At 33.8% G+C, this 23,762-nt stretch overlaps 1 protein-coding gene across 3 annotated transcripts in view; it reads right to left on the minus strand.

Moving 5' to 3' along the window:
- Positions 1 to 23,762, minus strand: part of LOC106670739 (lachesin-like) — a 340,305-nt gene that overhangs the window by 162,570 nt on the left and 153,973 nt on the right. For 2 of the 3 annotated variants that reach the window (XM_014401318.2, XM_014401317.2), the window contains exon 3: positions 10,321 to 10,424. The exons of the other annotated variant lie outside the window; for it this stretch is intronic. In XM_014401318.2, coding sequence (XP_014256804.1) covers positions 10,321 to 10,424 — 104 coding nt within the window. The remainder of the gene's footprint in view (positions 1 to 10,320; positions 10,425 to 23,762) is intronic. 3 annotated transcript variants of the gene reach the window in all.

The following is a 23,762-nucleotide window of genomic DNA, read 5'->3' on the forward strand; positions in this document are numbered from 1 at the left end:
TAATAATTTTCACTTTTTTTTTCAATTATATTGCATACGCACAATTTTTTTAAGCAAAAATAACGTTGTATTGGCTGTTTTGTATAGTAAAATTGTTTGTCAGGTAACATCAGTCTAGAGTCTAAAACATCGGTTTTGAAGAAAGCAATAAAAAAATTACAAATAATTTACTTGATTTATTTTCATCCTATTTTCATTATTATTTTGCAATATTTAAAACCAACAATGCAAAATAAATGTGATCTAAAACAAAAATGTTGGTGACTCACTCCTGCAGGAAGATTTTATGAAATTTTCTCTAAAGCATTTTGCAAATTTTCCGTGTTGTGACAAATTTTCATTCAAATTGTCAAACTTGATTTAAACTCCTTCATTTACTTTATTTGAATTATATTCTTGGCAGGATTGATGCATCCTTTTAACGAAGAATATGATAGATCAAATCCCCAACATAAAGTCTATTATTTACCTGCAATCAAGACAAAGGAGAAATTTAATTTGTACAGATGACAGAATCGTATTATTGAATGAAAACCTGTGTAGAATAAATGGAAATTATTAAAATAAATCGCGTGAAAAACGAATGAAAACAGCTCAACGAATTTGAAAATAACGCCTTGTCATTTATTTATCGAGAAAACAGTTAACTTTTTATAATGTATAATTTGAATGCTGCCCAAAATCATAAATTTTAACTTTTGAAGTGACAATGAAAGAGATGTTGAAAAGTACTAGTTAATTCGTAAATAATACACTTTAAGAATTTGCTGAAGTAAAGTGCCAGACTAAGTATGAATCAATGAGATTTTTTAATATATATTTTTTATTTGATTTACACGAAAGTCATTATTTTAATTATAATCAGTAGTATTCAATTTTTCACGTAGTAAAAATTTTTTCCATCAGTACAAACCAAAACATCCACCTTCGCTTAAAAATCTTGATTTACCCACGATTCCCGTTATTTCGGGGTTTCATTTGCCATCTTCCTCGAATAAAATATGTACAGATCCCACTAGTCCAACAATTCGACAGCTCATTAAAGCAGTTTTTGTGAAATTAATTTGCCAAATATCTAGGAATTCTTGACGTGATCTATTCTTTAAATCGGACGGATGTACAACGACACGACTGTCATTTGGATTGAATAAGTTCAGTAAACAACTCATCATTTAGTCGATATTTTTTCTACTACATTTATTTACCATTTGAAGCTACAAAGATTGTATAAAATAAATAATTTCTATATATGCTCATTGTGTTGGTCGATTCACTTGTTTGAGAAATTAACCTGTAACAACTTCACACTAAAACCTCGTCATTATTCTCCCACTAAGAAGGTCTTGAGGCTACTTTCGCTTCAATCGTCTTGAAGGGATTTCTGGTAGGGTTGGAAGTGATACTGTGTGGAATTGGGATCCTTGATTAATCTCCAAATTTCGCAGCCGCAAGCTCAAAGAGGTTTTTCATTTTTTCACTTTTTGGAAATAATTGTTCTACTACTTACAGATTTGTTGTTTATGAGAAAAACGTGAAAAAAACGATGTTCATAAATATTGTAAAAAAATATTTTGAAATTAGTGAATAATTTGTATGTCAAATATTATTTAAGTACATGTTTAAAATATGAATTAAATCAAATCTATTATATTATTTCTGCATTTATTTCCATGTTTAATTTATATATTTTTTATATCAAATTTCTCAAACCAATCTAATTCCTTCTTTTTAATGAAACTGCCTAACACTATTGAATTTAAATTTAAATTGTTTTTTGGTTCATTTAGATAGCCTAAAATTAAGAAAATTTGTTCGATTTACGCAAGTTTTTTTAACTCTCGTTTTAATTTATTTGATTTTTCCTATATAATGAATATCGCAATGATTACAGTTCAGTTGGTAAAGCCGCATTTTGACAAGTTGTCAACTTTGTCTTTAGGTTTTGAGAAGATGTTTCTAAGTGGATACGTACCTCTAAAATCTATTTTAAAACCTTACTTAAGAATTTAACTTAATTTTTTTTGTGTCCCAATGTCTGGCAAGAAACGAAAATATAATGATTCATTTTTGCTTGGGTGGCTCAGGCCGATTGTTGCTTATTTTAAGGGATATATAATACAATAAATCTATATAATAAATATATCTTGATATCCATTGTTTTTAATCAAGTTTTTAATTGTTTGCAATTTTTGTTTATAATTAGCAGATGTTAACGGGAGTTCTACGATCTATGAGTCAAATGAATACAGCACCTTTACGGGTCCAAGATGAGAAGAAAATGGCGGTAGAAGAAGAAGAAGAAATATATCTTTATTCTGGGATGGTGACTCTTTAGAATAATACAATGGTTTAACTGGGTGGACGTTTTGCTAATCATAATGTGCAAAATAGAACAGAATGAAAACAGCATAAAAACAAATAACTTTTTGGCGAGAAGCATGAAATGAAAATAAATTCATACAAATCAAACAAACTGACAAAGAGACTAAACAAATTAAAATATTACACTTTTTATTTTTAAAAAATTAAGAAAACTACTCTGTTTGAAGAGAGAGGAGGTGATTATAAAAGAAGGATTAGAAGGAATTAAGGGAGGTATCTTGACGAATAAAATGAGGGACGGAGTTTGGGGGCGCGGATCAGGAAGAATCTTTCGAAGGAGCGGGGTTTGTTTTGGGGGAGAATAAAGTCACTGGGGAGCGATCGGGTTTTATAGGAGTGGTGAGAGGATTTGAATTGGAGGGATGATGAACTTGATGAACTGAGGATGACAGCTATGAAAAAAAATGAAAACGAAAGGCAATCCTAAGAAGTACTGAGATCTGAAGTGGAGCCAGGATAGATCAGAATACAGACGAGACACCCGGGTCCCCCGGAGAGTACCGGAAACGAATCTGACCCAGCAGTTCATGATGCGTTTTAGGTCCCTGCTCTGTCCTTCCAACAGCCTCCGTATACCACATAACTGTAATCCAAGAAGGGTAAGATAAAAGAATTTACTAGGAGTTTACGGGTGAGAAGCCAGGACCGACGGAATAGGTTGAGGGAGGCTATACAGCAGCGGGAAATTTGGGAAATGTGAGGGTGCCAGAAGAGGTTTTAGTCGAGGATAATCCAAAGGTTTTTGGCGGAGGTACGAAAGGGGATGGGCTGGTAATTTATTGGGGAGGGGTTTAGGGAGAAGTCTGGAGCCGATGATTATGGCCAAGGACTTAGACGGATTGAGGTTAAGGGAATTTTTATGGGCTCATTCATTAATGGAATTAAGATCGTTCTGGATCTGTAGGATGGTCGATTGTAGTTCTGAGTGGTGCAAGGATAGGAAAATGTGGATTCCGCTGTACAAACGTGATAATTACAGTTCTGGATCGAGAGAGGTCGTTAATGTATATACTAAAAAGAATGGGAGAGATGCTAGAGCCTTGAACAACAACGGTACGATGGCGTCCGTCGTTGTGGCCTTTCTATATATATTTATTTCAATTAGAGGTTATTTTATTAGGGGTTAATTTTATTATTTACAAGGGGGTAAAAATTAATTAATTGGAGGAGTTCTTTTACATTCTCTGGAGTTCTCAACCATATACATAAAATATGACCTAAAAACGTTTCCAAAAAAGGTCAGATTTAATTCATTCATTGATTGATTTGAATAGAATTTTTTCAAAATGGCACAAAGTGGGGATAATGGAGACCAATTAAAACGCTTTCAGTCATAAAATTTATGATTGAATTTGCAATAATTAGATATTAGGCGTATGTATTCAAGATTAGGCATGAATATATTAAAATCAAGCTGAAATATTTATCATTAAAAACTAATTAGTACATAAGACCATATTAGACGATTGGCCAATAATTCGTTAAAAAAAAAGAAAATGGTTTCGTGTTTTACCCGTAAGCCAGATTAGACAAGTCGGCGGGTTAGCTTAGAACGCCTGAGAATAAATTAAAGAATTCCAATTTAAGTGGCGGGGCCGTCTGGCGGGTAGGGGGTTTGATTTAGAAGAGATTCCGCACCATTGGCCTTTTATTCCAGCTTGTGTTTACTCTTTAACATTTGAAACCGGGACGGAGAACAAATGATTTGTAAAACACAGTCGTTCACTCGGGGATCCCGGCTCAACGGTCTGGAGGACGTGGGATGGCGGGGTGGCCGGGGCCGGATGGAGGTGGACGAGGGCGAGGAGGTACATTACACCCCATGTGCGTGAATCAAACACGACTTTGCTGTAAAGCATTTTATCGTAGAAAAGAGAAAAAGTGATTATACTGTATGAAATCACACATAATTTGCATAATTGCCACACCGACAAAAATGCGATATAGTAAAAGTTTTTACGTGTTGTTCATTGAATTAATTGTTCGGATGTTAACGTTTAATAAGGTCGTCCTGTGATTTTCTTAAAAATAATTTTTACTTATTCCTCGCATAAACACAAAAAGTTCTAAACATCTACTAATACAATCAAACATTACCATGTGACTCTGATCACCCGCTGACGATGGTGCGAAATGTCGAAACGTATGTCAGACACAACCATCGATCGTCATATTGCACACCTACAAGAAAAATGGCACAACCCCAAAAAAAAAAAATTATAGAGGAGAGATACATAGACTTATGTATTAAGTACTCGCCATTACAGTTGCTGGCTATGGAAACTGTCTTGATCCGTCTATATTATCTTTTCTTTGACCAAGGCTTAAGGGAAAGTACAAAAGTTTTTAAATTCCATCTGTACTGCCCCTAAAACCAACTCCTTTTAGAGTTGTGACACTTTTCTTGCATATTTATGCAAGTTTATTAATAATTAAATTATTTAAGTAACATACAACATATAAACCTAAGAAACCAGCATAAATATATAGTAAGTTTTACTACAATTACTTCTGATTCAAATGTGCGGATAGTAGTAAGGACTAATTAGTTATTTAAAATAAAAAAATAATAATTGAAATAAAAGTTTTATTGATTAATAAAAATAATGTAATTAAAACATTAAAAAAATAGTTGAAACTATAAAATAATGTAAAAGTTAAAAGATAACGTTAAAAATAAGAAAAAACAATATCATAATTAAGAAAGTTATTAAAATAAAACAAATAAAAATAAAATAATTCCCAAACACTCTAGATCAAGATATGGTCTTGAAGAAAAAAGCAAATTCAGTTGTTACTGTCAAGCTTTTGACCTATTTTAAGGTCATCATCAGGGCCCATATTCATTTCAAATTACGAAAAACATATAAAAGTGACATATAATACTGTTTAGCAGCTAAGAGTCCACCTACAGATGCCATTTTTTATCACACACCCGAATACCAAAACAAAAACTAAATAATCCAGTATTTTAGAATTTTTGGACTTCTGTCACTTTCATTTAGTGGCTATAAAAAATCATGCATATTTCAATTGTTTTTATTTTGTAACAAATGTTACTGACCATTTTTCTACTCACGAAGTCTACAGATGAAGGTCTTTATGAAAAAGAAAATTAAGTTTTTTCAACCTAGCTTTCGACCCATTTTAGCGTCATCATCAGGGCCTATATTAATTACACATTATGAATCATATTTGTTCAGTTTATTCAAAAATTAATGTAACCCATATATGTATTTAGTAGCCAATGTTGACCGTGTTAATTATTTTAATTAATTGTACTTTGTATTTAAGAACTAGGATCAGATGGAAAGCTAGTGTCACGAGCGGGACTCGAACCCAAGGCCGTTGGCTAAATACGTCGTTGTTCTAACCATTTGAGCTAGTCGGAAGTAAGTAGGTCAATTATAACAGTTCTTCGTGGCCACCAGAAAAGTCGCCGAAAATCGACTCTTGATTACATTTAAAAATATGGCCAAAATAGGAAAATTCGACAGGCTATAGTTTGGGATGAGGAAGCATATAATATTCATAAAAAACACTGTTGTATTGTATTGTACATTTGGATTAAACCAGACTTAAATTAATTAATTAAAAATTTAAACCAGAATTAAAAATATCTTCAAGTCTACAAAATTGGCTAATTTCATTTGTATCGACAAATTGTGATATTTAAATATTGTTTTGTAAAACTGTAATAATGAAGCGAATTATGTAAAACCCAATAGTATACGTTATTTAGATTTTTAATAGTTTATTAATAAATTATTTTGTACTGTTAAAGCTTAACGTAAATTGTACTAACATGTGCAATGCCTGTAGTCATAAGGGAAAATTGTAAACTTGTAGATAATAAGTTTCTCCTTAATTACTATTAGAAAGGGAAGTCTAAGTATTTATCTAATTGTAAGTCTTTTCTTCCTAAGTTCTTATCTCTATGTGTTATCTCGATGTTAGTCTGCAGTCTATGTATAAACTACATAGGATGAACCGTCAACGCTCCTAGCCGACAGCCCCGATAACACATAATGCTGTTGCGTGTTAAAAAAAGGATTGACGTTCTTCACTGAAATTGGACAAAACAGAAACGCGCTCCTTTGATCAAAAACCCCCAGTGGTGAAAAGCGGACACAATAGCAAACCCAGTGTGGGTTAAAAAGTCCGACTCGCAGAACTCATCATCATTCCTTTATAATGAAACTGTCAAACACTTAACACAAAAAAAAACACACCACCTTCCGGATTGCATTAATAAAAAATACTCTAATTCCCGACCACAACAAATATTTGGCCGGTCTTGAAGTGGTTGCGTATGATGTATGAGGTTTTATTTCGAAAATAAAAGACAAGATTTATTGTTGAAGCCGTTAATACTCTAATAAAACGCACGCGACAACAAACGTTAATAAGTCCGAAATTGATCCAACAACAAATAATGAAGTTAGAAGGGAAAGACATATATGATGGAACATCGTAAATAATAGATATTTGTCATCCAGTTTGACTTCCGTAAAAACACACCGTTCTAATGGTAATTCGCAAACCAAAAAAGTTGTTGAAGTGTGCCAAATAAATTGAATATAAAAATTGAAAATGTTTTGCAATGAACATAGCATCATATTGCCAGTTTGTCTGTTTTACTTAGTTTATCACATGCCAGTAGTGTTTTCAAACAACATTATTTTACAAAAGCATTTCCCACTATTTGGTTTCCTAGAGCTCCGAATCAATGTGAAAACAAACCCCAATTCATGAGAGGAGGTGGTAATGATTGCGGTAAATAGTTCAAACTGAATTAGGATTGAATTTCTAATCAGTCCTATTTGTTAAAACACGGTGCGAGAGCTACCGCAATCCTAATTCATGCTCTTTAAGTTTTTCGCTCCCAATTGAACGGCAGTATACATACTCTCTCTCTCTCTCTCTCTCTCTCTCTCTCTCTCTCTCTCTCNACACACACACACACACACACACACACACACACACACACACACACACACACACATACACATTTCATTCACACTTAATTTCCATTTTTTTGTTTCTCCCTCTCTTTTTTTCTTTTATCTACTTACATATTCCTTTTTTCTTTCATTTAATAAACTTTCCAATTCATATGTTAAAAGTTTACAGATGAATTAGCGACATTTCTTTAATCTTGGGAAAAATTTTGTTGGATGGCTCATAGTGTATACTGCTATCCAAATAAACGCAAAATGTGTCTGTCAGAGATTGACGGGATGAAGGACAAATAGATAAATGGAGTAGTACATAGAGCACTTTTTGTATGTCCCGTTTTTTGAAACACTTTGCATACCATTAAAGTCCCTTTCCGCATGCACGCGTGCAAAGTGCTGGCAACTCCTGAAGTGAATAGTTAATAAAAAAAATTTAATTCTTGAATTCATTAATTATTTTTTACGACAAAATAGTATTAAAACTTAAACCGGGTCGTTTCTTAGACCCAGATAAACAATCGTTTTATAGAAATATTTAAAATAAATCGACGTGCGTACTTGCTCATATTAACAAATGTCACGTTAACTGTATTTATAAATATTTTGTATATATATTTATAAATATTATATAAATATTTATAAACATTGTTGATAAATGGTTACATTTTTAAATTTAAAAAAGGCCGGTGTGTTATAAAGGAAATAGAAAATATTTCATGTAATGCCATTACTTGGCAACATATCGTTTAATTCTAATTAATAATAATATAATATAACCATTGATATAAAGTAGAGCAAAACGTGATACCACGCCTACCTGAGGTTCAGACAGAACTGCAGTATAAACGTCCTACAATAATTTATAAACCCACTTATAAAAAAAGAATAAATTTATTTATCCCGTAATTTCGTTTTTAAACTGTGAGAGGGAACGATAAATGGAAATATTTTATGACTAGCAATGCATTTCGTATGAAGTAACCTTTAAAAAATGACCTTTTGTTGTAACCTGTATTAAATGCCTTTCTCTTTTACTAATTACGCAATGAATTGTTGATAGAATTTTTCTAAAATATTATAACTTGAAGAAAGATAAAATTCAAGTTCATTTTTTATGTTGTGTATTTATTTCTAAGTTCCCTTTCATACTCAGCAAGCTAATTAATTATAAAACTCTATCGGTTTGCTTTCGTTGAAGGATTTTTTTTAAACTGAGCTGAAAAATTAATAATTTATCGTATGATGGGGTTTTGAAGCTGTTTACGCAAACCTGGAGGGGAAGGGTCTAAGCTCTCGTTGTTTTCCTTATACCTAACACACCTGGGTGTACAGCCCGCCCTTTCCGCTTTCACTTGGCAATATCTCAAGTCCTCACGGTAAGAGCCCCTCGTCAAAACAGCTCCCCCATTTCGTTAAACCGCCTTTATAAATTATTCTTTTCCTTCGGACAAGTCATATTGTTTCCTTGCTAAGATTCTTGTAATACAGGGTGAATTGCTACTCGTGCTACAAACTTCTCCAGTAGATTCTTCACCCTAAAATGAACAAAAAAGTTCATATTGTCCATGGTCCGATTCTCAACCATTTCAGAGTAATTTCGCTTTTTATCGATTTTGAAAGATATCACGTCCTGGCGTCGGAAAATCGTGATATCTTTTAATCTAAACATTTCTCTTAAAATCTATAAGCACCGTTGAAATCCCCGTTAATTTTTAGAGAGAATCAAAATCATAATTCCATTGAAATTTTTTAATTTAATTTAATGCCCATTTAGTATGTAATGCTTAAGAAGTTTACAAACAGCTAGAAGGTCAAGGAAGAAAGACCCAAACGTTTTGCCACCTTCATCTTCTTATTGAAAAATTAACGGGGATTTCAACGGTGCTTATAGATTTTAAGAGAAATGTTTAGATTAAAAGATATCACGATTTTCCGACGCCAGGACGTGATATCTTTCAAAATCGATAAAAAGCGAAATTACTCTGAAATGGTTGAGAATCGGACCATGGTCAATATGAACTTTTTTGTTCATTTTAGGGTCAAGAATCTACTGGTGAAGTTTGTAGCACGAGTAGCAAGTCACTCTCAAACATTAGCAATCCTTGAACCACCATTTTTTCTCTTTTTGTCATCAACATCTTGGTCTCACAACCACTAAATAAGAAAATGACGAGTGCGTTGGAAGCGTTATTAAATCAGGTAGTTTTCCTCAAATTTGCTGCCTTCTGAGACTAAAATTAGAAACTCTGGATTACTTTATACACTTTCCGATTTACACAATTTTCCACTCTTTTTGTAGTTCTGGCTGAAATAAAACACAAAAAATTAGCCCAAACATTTTGCCACCGTCATCTTCTTATTGAAAAATTAACGGGAATTTCAACGGTGCTATTAGATTTTCAGAGAAATGTTTAGATTAAAAGATATCACGATTTTCCGACGCCAGGACGTGATATCTTTCAAAATCGATAAAAAGCGAAATTACTCTGAAATGGTTGAGAATCGGACCATGGACAATATGAACTTTTTTGTTCATTTTAGGGTGAAGAATCTACTGGAGAAGTTTGTAGCACGAGTAGCAATTCACCCTGTATATTTATTTATTTTTTACCTCGTTAGGAAATAAAAGTGCTTTCTTTCTTTTAACTGACGTAGTTATATTTTCTGGTAAGTATTATTAATGTCAGAAGCGTTACAAACATTTGTAGGTTTCCAAATAAAATTTGTAAGCATTTGAATTAATAAATTGTTAATGTGTTGGATTTGTGAGAAGCGGTCAACAATGGAAAACACATTTTTCATTTTTTTGCCGACGTTTCGACCTATATTCGTGTCATCTTCAAGGCATAAAGTGTGTTGCTATTCTCTATTATAAAAATTGTTCTTAACATGAGCCGAATAACACATTCTCATTTATTATGTCGAGTTTTTCTTCAATAAATAGCTGTTTCTTTCACTGTGATAAAACAAAATGTCTTACCTTATATTTCCCCAGATTTTCAACCGTGCAAGACAGCACAGCTTCCCGGCCGACTGGCGTTGTGAGGTTGCCTATGGGAAATGCAAACTCTGGATCCCCTTCACCTGGAAGACGAAACAAAATGTACCACCGTTATATAGCATTTTGAAATCTTTTCGTTTTTGCTTGAAAATAACGGAGTTGCTAACATATTATGTGTTATTACATATTTTATTTTACCCACCAGTTTTATTAAGAGAAAACTTATTCGGTTGTGAACATTTTTAAATTTATTAAAAAATCAATTCAAATATTTCATTCTCACTTATTTAACCATTTCCAAAACACGTGAAATAATCTGCCCCTAATTGTAGTACATTGTGTACATGGCCCCCATTATGAATATGATTTAGAATCGTTGGTTGATAGTTATCCATTTTGTTTTATGGTAGACCATGCATTCTATTTTAAAGCGCGAAACCGAAAAAGCGAAATGTTGGAAAGCATTTATTCTGAAAATGATTGTATGTATAACTTACCACTGAATCCATAATGTTTCATACATACTCCTTTATGTATAATTTTTTAAAGAATTGAGATTTTGTTGTAACCATCCCTAAAAGTTGAAGAATAGCTACGTATTCACTTAGAAACATTCTCTCAAAATATGAAGAAAAGGTTGACAACTGAGCAAAAATCGTGGTTTATCAACTTAACTGTAAAGAAGTCGACATTAAATATATAGGACAAAGCGGTAGAGAAATACTTTTATAAATTTGATTAGGTTTCGTGGTCCGCTTGACCAAATAAATACTTTTCAATTAATTGAGGTTTTGGTTGAGATAAAAAGTCAGTGTCACAAGCGGGATTCGAACCCACGACATTCGCTAAACCCGACGCTGCTCTACCACTTGAGCTATCGTGACTTCAATCCACTCTGACTCTAACATCCCATCTCAACCCCAACTTTTTGAATTTTCCCTCCTTTTTGCCATTTTCAACATTTGAATGATGATTTTGATGATTTTGCCTTTACACGGCATTTGAAAATGGCAAAAAGGAGGGAAAATTCAAAAAGGTGGGGTTGATATGGGAAGTTAGTACTTTTATAAATAGTCACACACAATATTATTTATAAGTATTGACCCAAGCCACTTACACACTGCGAGTGGCAATTGGGATTCTATTTCACCATCAGCCCCTCCCCATTCACTCTAATAAATACACTCACTCGTACACAAAACACAGAAACACAAAAATCATATTTCGAGGCTATATCCAATAAAAAAGTTTCAATTGCCTGACCCTGAAACTCGATACTCCGAGAACCATTCTTAAATCCAGCCGAATACCTACATGCTCTATATATGTAGCCACGCCTCCTTTATGTGGGACACATCGAGCAAACTTTCTCTGCATAAGACGTACCTGCGCGGGCTTTGGCCCAAAAGCAGGTGCTCGAGTGTCAACCATAAATATTTATTAACTAATAAAAACCATACAAATTAATCACTAAATTATAATTATTTTCTTACAGTATTTATTAATACAATATTTAACAGAAAACTGAGTGGCATTAACAACCAGCTTCTTACTGTAACTTCGCGTTGTGGGGGATCGGCGGGTTCAGTCTTTCAATTAATGTCAAGAAGGTGTTTGTAACCCCATCAACCTGACGATGAGTTATAAACTTGAAATAAGGCCGTTGAAAACACCCAACTTTGAGTATGAACTATCGTTTTGTAAAGATTAAACAACACAGACACTCCACCATTTATCATTTCTTCGAAGTGGATGAAAACTGAAGATGCTACACACAGCAAGCTTACGAAAACAATCCACACAAGACGGCAAAATTCTCTGCTGCTTTTAGAAAGGGCTAAAATGAGAGGTTAGGACTAGATACTGATCACTGGCATGTGAGAAAACATTTAAACATGGGCATATTTAATGATGACCCCGTTTATAGGTTATACAATCAGGAGGAAGAAATAAACACACATTTCATATTCAAGATACAATGAAAACTCGGGAATCAGGAGAAAAATGGAGTCAATTGCACTGAACGAACGAACTAGGAAAGTACAATAAATAAGCCACAAGGCGGCAGTGCTTGACCCCCACTTTCTAGAAACCGTCATCATCAAATCAGTTTTTTCCTTTTCAGACGTAAAATTTATACATCTATCTGCCTGACTAATGGAAAATACCATTATGCACCTGAGAAGAAAGTTTTCCATTTTGTAGACATCCTTTTTTAAAGTCACGGATCCACAATTAAATTAAATTTATTTACTCCCCATGTTGATGGTTGCCTGTTTGATCATTTCGTTGTGATCATGAAAGCATTTGCCAATCATATTTGACATCATTTCCATCTAATAAAGATTTAATATTGGTAATTTAATAACGGTTTCTGGTGCGATGTCAATATTTAGTATTTATCGATCTCTGGCCCCCTTTGACGCAATCCATATTCTGACATTTGATCTGTCTAAAATCTGTTTTTGAATGCCATTTTACTATATTTGCATAGTTTTGAATATGACTTTAACTATTTTTATACGGAAAACTTTAATCTCGGTTTACTACCACCATATTTAATAGCCACCGTTTTTTATACTTGGCAAACAAGCCCAGTTACAACAGCCTTATCACAGAAAACATTCGATACAATAAATGAGTTCTGAGGGCATACTCAGCTGAACTAAATTCTCTCGTCAAAAATGCTCAAATTTCAATACTTAATTTAATTTTTTCAATTAATTAAGTAAAATTAAGTAAAAGGCCATTAAAAAACCCTATTTATACGACCTGTGCTGTAAAGGCGGTGCATCCTCAATTTAGAAAATTAATCAAGACTTAAGGGGTGTTTTTTTTTTAACGAAAACTGTTTATCAAAATTTCTCTATATTAGCATTAATAAACTATCGAATAAAAACCGTTGCTCAATTGTCCATCTATTTTGAAAGGTACCTTGACATCCATCATGACAATACAAAATTATAAACACCCTATGTTTAGGTAACAGTAAAGATAAAAACAATTTTTACCTTCTTACGAAGTTAAATCAAAATCGAACGGTCAGCAAACTTAGCACTGCTTTAGTATGTTAAAAGTTGCGTTAGATAGCGTGCATAAATTGAAGAATGGATCTAGAAAAAATAATTATAAATAAATTTCAATTTGAACTTTTTATAGAATAAGTTTGCTTTTAATGATTTATAATTAACAAAATATGTTCCATCAACTTGACCATATAACGAAGGAAGGATACTATCTACAGGATATAACTAGTAATTTCGAGATCAGGGATGCGGTCTCAAAAAAAATTTTTTGACTTGCTAGTAAAAATTATATACCAATTCAAAAAGAGAAACTATAGTAAAAACGAACGTGTGATTGAAAAAGTTGTGCGATGTACCAAATTTATTTCGAAATTTAAAATTTGAAGCAACACACCTTTGACTAGATTCATATTGCTACGTATTTCTTATTTATTGACGGCTATTTTTATTTTTCTCAATAAAATTGTTACTTTACCCACCATCTTACCATCACATTCCTCTCATCTTGTAAATAATTTATTTGCTTTATTTGAATAATAAATTTAATTACAATTAATTAAGGTTTTTAGTTGAGATAAAAAAGTCAATGGGACGAACGGGATTCGAACCCACGATCTTCGGCTAGATACGCCGCTGCTCTACCACTTGAGCTATCGTGACCTCGATCCACTCGGGCAATAACTTCCCATCTAAACCCCACCTTTTGAATTTTCCCTCCTTTTGCCATTTTTCAAATGTCGTGTAATCGGATTGGATTCTCGACGACAATTGAAATGGCCACGGAGAGCTTTATTGAATTATACTTCATTTTTAATCACCAAATTCACTAATTTCGTGGTCCGCTTGACCAATTAATACATTACAATTAATTAAGGTTTTTAGTTGAGATAAAAAAGTCAATGGCATGAGCGGGATTCTAATTTCATTTGTCGCCGAGAATCCAATCCGATTACACGACATTTGAAAAATGGCAAAAGGAGGGAAAATTCAAAAGGTGGGGTTTAGATGGGAAGTTAGTGTCCGAGTGGATCGAAGTCACGTTAGCTCAAGTGGTAGAGCAGCGGCATATCTAGCCGAAGATGGAGGGTTCGAATCCCGCTCGTGCCATCGACTTTTTTATCTCAACTAAAAGCCTTAATTAATTGTAATATATTAATTGGTCAAGCGGACCACGAAATTAGTGAATTTAATAAATTTAATTTAATCATTAAAAATACTTATATATAACCACCGATAATTAATCGACAATGTAGTTCTGAAAATGTACCAAAATTGTAATTTCAAACTCGATATTGACGTTTTTCATTTGTGGTAGTCATCAATTTTCTTCCGGTTACAAACCCTTGGATCAAGTTGTGAATTTTTTTGAAATGTTTCGACTCTCGAGGGCCCGGATTTGCAGTTGAATGTCAATAGTGGGAAATTCAAAAACTGTCCAATTTGCAATTCGTACAACTCCCGCCGGTGTGTCGGTGAGGGGCGGTAGCCCGGAGGCGTATGTGAATATGCATTTTTTCCCTTTTGACAATGACACGCTCCCCTCACACATCAAGGGTACTTTCATACACTTCAACCTCTGCCTACAATAGTCAGAGCCTCTTTTCAAATCACCCTTCCCAATCTCCTACTTTGTAGGTAAATTGGAGTGTGCACAGTCTTTGTTTGAAACGTTTTTCTTTTTTCTTTTCAACAAGCTCCCCTCTGACATTATGAAATTTGAAGCTACTTCTAGACCTATAGATAAAATTTACGAACGTATAAAATTTGGTAATTTAAAATTATTATGTACCGCACTCTATAACAATCATTTTTTTCACATAAAACATAATTTATTTGGTTATATTTATTTTTGATTGTTTATGCCAACTTTTATAATTCCTTCAAATTACACATTTTTCGTCCGAAATATCAATTTGCTTCTCGCTTAAAATAAAACCAGCAAAACAGTTTGATTAAACTCACACAATAGTTCACTGCCTTAAAAATAAAGTAATATTATTTTTCAGTAATCGTTTATTTAACAAATTATTCATATGTATATATATANTATATATAAGAACTTGCAGTTTGATTGCTAGCCATCGTGTGGTTCAAATATAAACAAACTGCCATATAAATGGGGAAAATTAAGGAAAACATACAAACATATAAGAACCGATTAAATTTTTGTTTTGATTCTCCTAGCTCATTTCGGTAAGACGCCCTCGGATTTTTATCATTGAATCAAAACAGCGAAGAAAAACCAAACTGATCAGATACGATCAACCTACATAGTTTATTTTATTGTTAACGACAATAATAGTATTTATTGTATAACAGATTTCATGTTTACTCAAATTCGACCAAAAGAGACTGAGATTCATGAACCATCGTACTTTTGGTTTGAAATGAAATTTAAACTACCCGTAATATAAATAATAATGATTAATTTTCTCTTGTTCACAAGATACCTCGAGCTGAATCATCTGGGCAAAACGGTGATAGTTGTCTGGGTACCTGGACAAATAGGTCTGGAGGATAACAAAAACGCGGATGAGGCGTTTAAGGCAGAGACGAAAACATGAATAAAAGAAAGTAGCTCGGAAAACTTGATTCGTAGTAAATGGGTCATCCTCACCTGATTAAGGATAAGCCATGCGAAGCTGACACACCGGCATTTACTTTTGGGCCAAAGCCCGCAGAGGTATCCGGATTGTAGAAAGTAGTTGCTTATGTATTCGCCTTAATTGAACGGTGTAATTCCTTGTGTCCATATAAAAGATTACCGCCCGATAAGAAAATTTTACTTGATCACGGTACCGAGTATCGTGGTCCTTTATTCCGATTCTTGGTGGAAAGAGGGTAATTTTATTGTATACAATTTACTTGGATTTTTTTATCACAACTAAAAACCTTACTTAATGATTAATTAATTGAAAAGAATTGTGTACAGTACTGATATTTTCTGCCCCCAATGTGTGGTGAAAGTGAATGTATTTATTAGCAGGAATGTGTACGCTTACGAGTACCCATTGACCTTAATTTGGTTATTGATATATTAGGATAACGAATGATGGAGTAATATCGTGACACCTCCCTAACATAGTGAGTCTATTTGAGAGTGAGAGAGAGTTTGATTGGACTTTAATTTAAGAAATGATTGCGTTGGGGTTGAAATGACCGAACTATTGGGTAGCCCGCCCCTGTAGCCCAACCACGGTGGTTCGATAGATAAGACCGAGGGCTGCACCAGGGATTGTCGATTTTCCAGGCAAGCCGGAAATTTACTGAAACTAAAAAACGCTGGAATTGCAAGAAGTTATAGGCTCAATTATGTTCACACCTCTACGTATATACAAGCGTGCGCAAATTTCAACTTATGTAAATCTGTAATAAGTAGTCATAATTAAGTTTAAAGAAATGAAATTACACCCTGAACAAATGTTGCTGCTGATATTTGAGATATTTTACCATTTCAGTCTGTTATCCATCATTTAGCGATATTCATAGGGCTGAAAAGTTTTAGTGGAAATTTTTTTATTGGAATAGGTAGAATGTTCGTGGTGGAAGTGAAGGATAGATTTCCTCAGTCTGGAACCGCAATTATAACAAGGTTTCTCCTTACGAGCTGTAAAAATTTTATTACTTACCCACCAACCGTAATTGCCTCCTTTGAAATGACCAGCACGGCTATGCTCAGAGGTCAGAACGAAAGTAGACTTGTTTTTTCTCATTAATGGATTTACCATTTAATAAACGCCTTTTGAGACACTGTTGATTTAGAAAACTTAAATACAGTCCAACCTTTGATCATTCGGAGTGATAAAATAACTCGTGTTAATTATAAATTATACAGATTTTCGTTATATTGAGCCTAAGAAAATCAAGGACAAAAACAGTTAAATTTTGAGTTACCAAGTTAAAAAACGTACAAATTCAATATCAAAATGAAACAAACATTCATTTAGACAATACTAAGCCCACACATTTGACATTAGGTCATACTCGATTGAACATGGGACACCTTCAATTAGGGCAAGGGAAGACACTAGGCAGGTGTCCCGCTTGTAGAAAAAGGTCATTCAGTGTGTTACGCTTAGTCGAGGAATGCCAGGCCTTGGCCATTCACAATGAGTGAGCAAGCATGGCAGACGATGTAAAAATAGTCTTGGGGCATGAGAGTTGTCGGGTCCCCTATTACTTTTTAAGGGGACTATTTTCATACGCACATATTCAGACTGTAAACTTCAATATTGAATGAAAGGAATTTTAGTTCAGGTCTGTCAGACTTGGTTCTACATTTTCTATCTTTTTTCATCAAATAAAATAAACAAAAGATGGCCGCAGTAGCGATTAAGACTCTTGGCTCGTAGGTTCACAATATTGGGCAAAATTCCCACTTTTTTTTTTTTTTGTAAATTGTTTGACCAATTGAACGTACCAAATTTACACAAATAATAAATTATTTTTGTGAGATTGATCAGCCTGCAAAGTCTTTTTTGATAATTTTGGTCAATCTCCTCGATGTTTCGTCGTCAATGTCTTTCTTCATTCCATATTGGTTACTTTAGCAATGAATGTGCAGATAAATAGAAAAATATGAGAAAACAGAAGATGGCTAGACTTCGAAACGCGTCTCATAGACCAAAGTGAGTGGAAGTTATCAAACTGCCAACTTTCTTTAATTACGTAAGAATTTGTAGTTCGCTTGGGAATGGACGATCTTCAGTGCTGGATCTGTGTGCAGTTAATATAGCGAAAGAATTCATTCGATTGCTATTAACAGTGTCTAACAAACAAATCAAAATGAACTTTGGAGCTCGTAGTAGACAGGAGTCCAGAAAGGCTGAAAGTCAGAATAGCAGGGACATTCCATCTCGAGGCTGCGGACAAACCACCTCGAACATGGCTACTTTTTTCGTGAAGAATCATCATGTCGGATAAGCTCAAGAAAAGAGCATTCATCGTGTGAGTGTCCCATTTTCATATTTCCCTAATTTTATTCCTTTGGGGTTGTGCATACATAAATTTTAAATCACTTATTTTTAATAATATTGTAAATTTATATAGACATCGTGAGATGCGGTCTCGTGTGGTGTAGGTTTCAGAAAAACATTTTCTTTATCGTGCCAACGTTTCGATCTTTTATTGAGATCATCTTCAGGGCTCAATAAAGATCGAAACGTTGGCACGATAAAGAAAATGTTTTTCTGAAAACTACACCACACCAGACAGCACCTCACGATTTCTAAATAAATATCGATTAACGGTCACTAATCACCACACAAAATATTGCAAATTTTTGTTCATTATATTTTATGTCTTTTTATATTAGTTCAAGGAAAGTAGTTTTTCTTTTTTTGTAAATTTTATGTTCGATGATTATATAAAAAAGGGTGAAAATTTAAATTTAGTAATAATAATTGTTATAATTATATTTTATTTTTCATAAAAAATACCCTAAAAATCTAACAAGTGCATCATTATTTTTCAATGAATAAATTTTATATATAGCAGATAATGTTAAAGTTAAATAATCACGACCCCCGTAATATATTTGGGTTTTCTGTCTCTTCTTTATTATTATAAAAAAAAATAAATTTAAACAATTAAAAAAGGAATTGGAAATTGGAGGAGGTAGAATGAGAATGTGAATGAAAAACAAAGAAAGGGTCCGCCGGGCTACGTGTTGCGAATTCCATGTACCCGGATAGCGGTTGAGTCAGCGTGAGCGAAGAAGTTGGGACCGGGCACGGGTTGAGAGTCGAGGTGAGCCCTTTTGAAGAATAATAATCGCATTAGCCGGCGACTTGCTCAGCTAATATTGACTTGTACTGTTAATCTCATAGAGAGAGACCAAGGGATGTTAACACGCACTGTTGATAGAAGCAGCTAACAGCCGGCCTTAACCCTTCATATAAGAATTTAGATTCTCGTTTCCCGCATGTTGTTATCACAATTTATGCCTCTTTGAAAAACATCCATTCCAATCTATTGCTTTTGTTTATAATTTTCTCTTAATTTTGACACCTTTCTAGCTAAAACCTTTAACATCAATTTACTGCTTTCGTCGTCTTCGTCGGATTTATAAAACGAAAATCTAAACTGTGCAAAAATGAATACCGAGATTTGTGATTTTTTTTTTTTTCTTTACCTGGGGCTTCCGACATCTAGGTCATTTCAGCCCCCGACTAAATCTACATTCAAGCACTATATTCGTACAAATAGATACATGCATACACATAAATACATTCATACAGTACACTCATTCCGTTTGGTCGGTGGAGTACTTGATATTCCTCTACCAACCTATACTTAAGCTAATTTAGTTTGGGGGTCGATTTATAAATATTCCGCCATCGACCCTGAACACACACTCTTACGCTCTCTAAGTTCGAGGGGCGATGATGACGTTATATTTCACACTCACCCCTCGCCATTCACGCTAATAAATACATGCACTCAAAACCCCGTTATAAAAAACCTCAATTTCCCCTAAAAAGCGAAACAGGGAACCCAAAAACCCGATGCCGTGCTCGAGTACCATTTTCAGATTGGATGGCATGCCTGCACGCTCCCTGTAGGGAGCCAAGGCATGACATGTTTCCAGTATGTGGGACACATCGAGCACTCTTTCTCTGCATAGGGGGCACTTGCGCGGGCTTTGGCCCAAAACCAGGTGCCCGTGTGTCAACCGCGGATGGCCAATCCTCAGTCGGGAGAGGACGATCCCTCGTCTCTTGCTCAGGTTCTCTGAGGGCCTCTATCGGTCGTGCTCATCACTCGCAAGAGCCTCTCCGAAGACCCCGCCCACCAATCTTATTTATTCTTAATCTATAAATTTAAATTGAAGTAACCGATATATTCTTGTTAGTAGGATAAAGGAAAAAAAATTAGTTAATACTCATTTTTAATAACGGATTTATTTAAGAATTGTAAAAATGAAGATTACTCATTTTGTAAAAAAACCCTTTTCTCGACTTTTCTCTATTTTAATCCAGTTGTATTCTCTTTATCCGTGGAAAGACTATCTTGAACCAGAAGATCGCAATATTATTGTGAAAATGAGCTATCGAGATGACCAGCAAGTGGACGTCGTAGAGGCAGTTGGCGTTTCTCAGGTCGTAGTTTTCCTGGCTTTAGCCCGATTCTGAGGAACTGGAAGTGCCAATAGGAGGCCAGGTAGTGGGTCGCAGCGCATTACAACGCTAAGGAAGGGAAGAAATATTGTCATCTCTGCAAGACGGAACCTTTTCCGATGTGCCCGCCAGATTCTAAATGAAATACAAACAACTTTGGCCGGTCGTTTTGGGAAGATGGCCACCAGCAACTCAGGAGAATATGGTGCGCGAGCGCCTAGAAAAGAACACCAGTTGGAATTGGCATACCCTTCTTCAAATGCTGGTATTGAAGGAAATACCACAATAAATAAATTTGTGGTATTTAGTGGCCGTTCATTAATGAATCTCATTATTTGGAGATCGTGAGATGCGGTCTGGTGTGATGTAGGTTTAGAAAAACATTTTCTTTATCGTGCCAACGTTTCGATCTTTATTGCGATCATCTTCACGGCCTGGGATTTATAAACATTTTTAATTAATACAAATAATTCATAGAAGGTATGAATATGAATTTATAGAATGATGTATATAATACAAAAATTTTAGGTTTAATCAAAGTATTTGTATTCACTCAAAGTGTGTATTTNGCGCGTTCCTTTGATAAAGCCACCTTTTGCCGCAAGCAGTGTTATTTTATTACGTAATACATTTTTGTAGTTTAGTTACCTACCTACTTATTAAAAAATTTTTTCTTCTCGAGATCTACTCAAAAAGCACTCGCGATCGACTGGTCGATCGCGATCGACCGTTTGAGCACCCCTGGTGTACATCATTATATAAATTGACATATCATCTTACATGTATAATTGAAACAATGTTTATAAATCCCAGGCCTTGAAGATGATCTCAATAAAGATCGAAATGTTGTACGTTAAAACAATTCTTTTTCTAAACCTTCAAACTGTCCGCATCTCACGATCTCAAAATAAACAATAAACACAATTTTATATATATTAAAAATACTAAAATTTATTTTTCTATTTTTCATATATATCAGGTGTCTTGAGCGAGATGTCAAACCATTTTGAAATACATTTTTCAATCATTTTACCTATTAAAAATCCATAGTTTCTACTGGGATTCGAACGTAGAACAGCTCGCATGACAAATACGAGTTAGACACCCCAACTATGCTGCCACCACAGTCCGTAATAACAGGGTTATTCACTGAGAGGCAAAAAAAGTAACCATCCTGTTTATATATTGTATATATTAAACCGAGTAAAACTATTTTTTGTGTAGTAACATTAACATTAATCTTTATTGTTTATTATTGTCTTTTATGTTAACATTGTTTCAAATTATAACATTAGTAACATTGCATTTAGGAATTCGAAAATATACTAAATTATTTTGGAATAAATAACTTCTCAAATATTGCCGTAATATGGCTACGAATTTTGATTAATTTCCAACGTTTGAAAGAGGCAGACAACTAACATACTTGTTGTTAAAATGCTGCAACAAACGTTGACAAAGTTTACAATTTTTTAAAAACTTATTTTAATATTAACATAAATTATTGGCGAATAACATTATGTGTTCAAATAATACAGTTATTAATCATGAAATTAAAACCAAGCTTTGATCTAGCTGTGGTAAGTATTGTTTTAATTATTTTGTTTTTAATTTTCAAACATGATTAATGAAAGTAATATAAAAAAAACAATTGCTTGCTATTGAATTATTATTTGGTTATCATTTTGGCTCCTTTGAGATAGACAAGGCTAATAATTATCTTGTTAAAAACCTCATGTTTTCAATTCATTAAACAATTATTTTCAAAATGAACGCATATATGTTATTATGAAAATTAACTCTAAGCTTTGATCTTGCTGCGAGAATTATTTTTTCAACATTTAAATTTAGTTCATTGTAAAACCAATTTGTGAAAATATTAAAATATCACATTTTTCACATTTTCAAATAAGAATATTTGTAATGAACAATTAACAACATTTAAACGTATTTAACATTTATTAACAAGTTATCGATGGATTAGAAATTGCTAATCAAAATTTTGGGCATTATGCAAGGTGCATTAGCCTATTTGCAAAAATAGGTAGATACGAGTTAGTAGTTTCCTAAATTTAATTTGAAATTATATACCTAATTATTTATTACCAATACAATACTTACAATAGTTATTCAGATATCGTGAGATGCGGTCGGGTGTGATGTAGGTTTCAGAAAAACATTTTCTTTATCGTGCCTACGTTTCGAAATTTATTGAGATCATCTTCAGGACCTGGGATTTACAAACAATGTTTACATTTAGCAAATACATTTAACATTTGGAAAAGTGAATTTGCTAAATGTAAACATTGTTTGTAAATCCCAGGCCCTGAAGATGATCTCAATAGAAGATCGAAACGTTGGCACGATAAAGAAAATGTATTTCTGAAACCTACGTCACACCCGACCGCATCTCACGATATCTGAATAACTATCGATTAACGGTCACTAATCTCTACACAATACTTACAATAATTTACGTAATGTTTATTGTTTTATTATTTTTTTTAAAGTTAGGACAGGCAAAGTGCATTGCCCTTAGCTTTGCATTTCTTTTTTTATCTATCCCGCGTATTAAACCTACTATTTTCTTTTACTGACTCTCGAAGGAGGTTGTGACGCTTTATGACGTAACGGTTACCACCCGTTCATTCTTTAAACAATTGCTATCCTCTCTGTGCCTCATGGGCTCGTCAACTGTGAATAAAATAACATAAATAACAAACACAAATACACATAAAGACATGATAGTCTAATTAGAATTCACACTATTCCAGAGTACTTGATATTTCTCGTCTTAATTAGGAGAAGACCTAAATTCACGCTAATAAGTTCATTCACATATTTATTCACACGATACTCGATATTCCTCTGGGTAATTTGAGATAACCCCATTCATTCAAACATAATTACATCATTTCCAATAAATGACACATTTCACATATATGAACGTACAAAGATACTATATTCAATTGAAAATATTTATGGCCCTGAGAAATCGGATCAGCGATCTGTGCCTGCAGTTGTTGTGCGTCAAGGCTGCGCATTGGGTTGTTATAATTGTTTTTTTGTTAAAATGCCAGTTGGTATTTTTTTTTTTTAGCAGCACTAAGCATTTGTCAGAGAAAAGAGGCAGGCTTAAAGTAAAACCTAAAATTATTGAATATAACCGATAAATACACACTGGGAGCTTGAATATTTATCGGTCGGCCTGGGAGCAAGACATCAATAGAAGAGGATTTGCATTGCAACATCTATTTGCATCAGAGCCGTCTGTACA

This window comes from Cimex lectularius, unplaced genomic scaffold (genome assembly GCF_000648675.2).
Source record: "Cimex lectularius strain Harlan isolate CLEC.00 unplaced genomic scaffold, Clec_2.1 scaffold22, whole genome shotgun sequence".
Lineage (NCBI taxonomy): Eukaryota > Metazoa > Arthropoda > Insecta > Hemiptera > Cimicidae > Cimex > Cimex lectularius.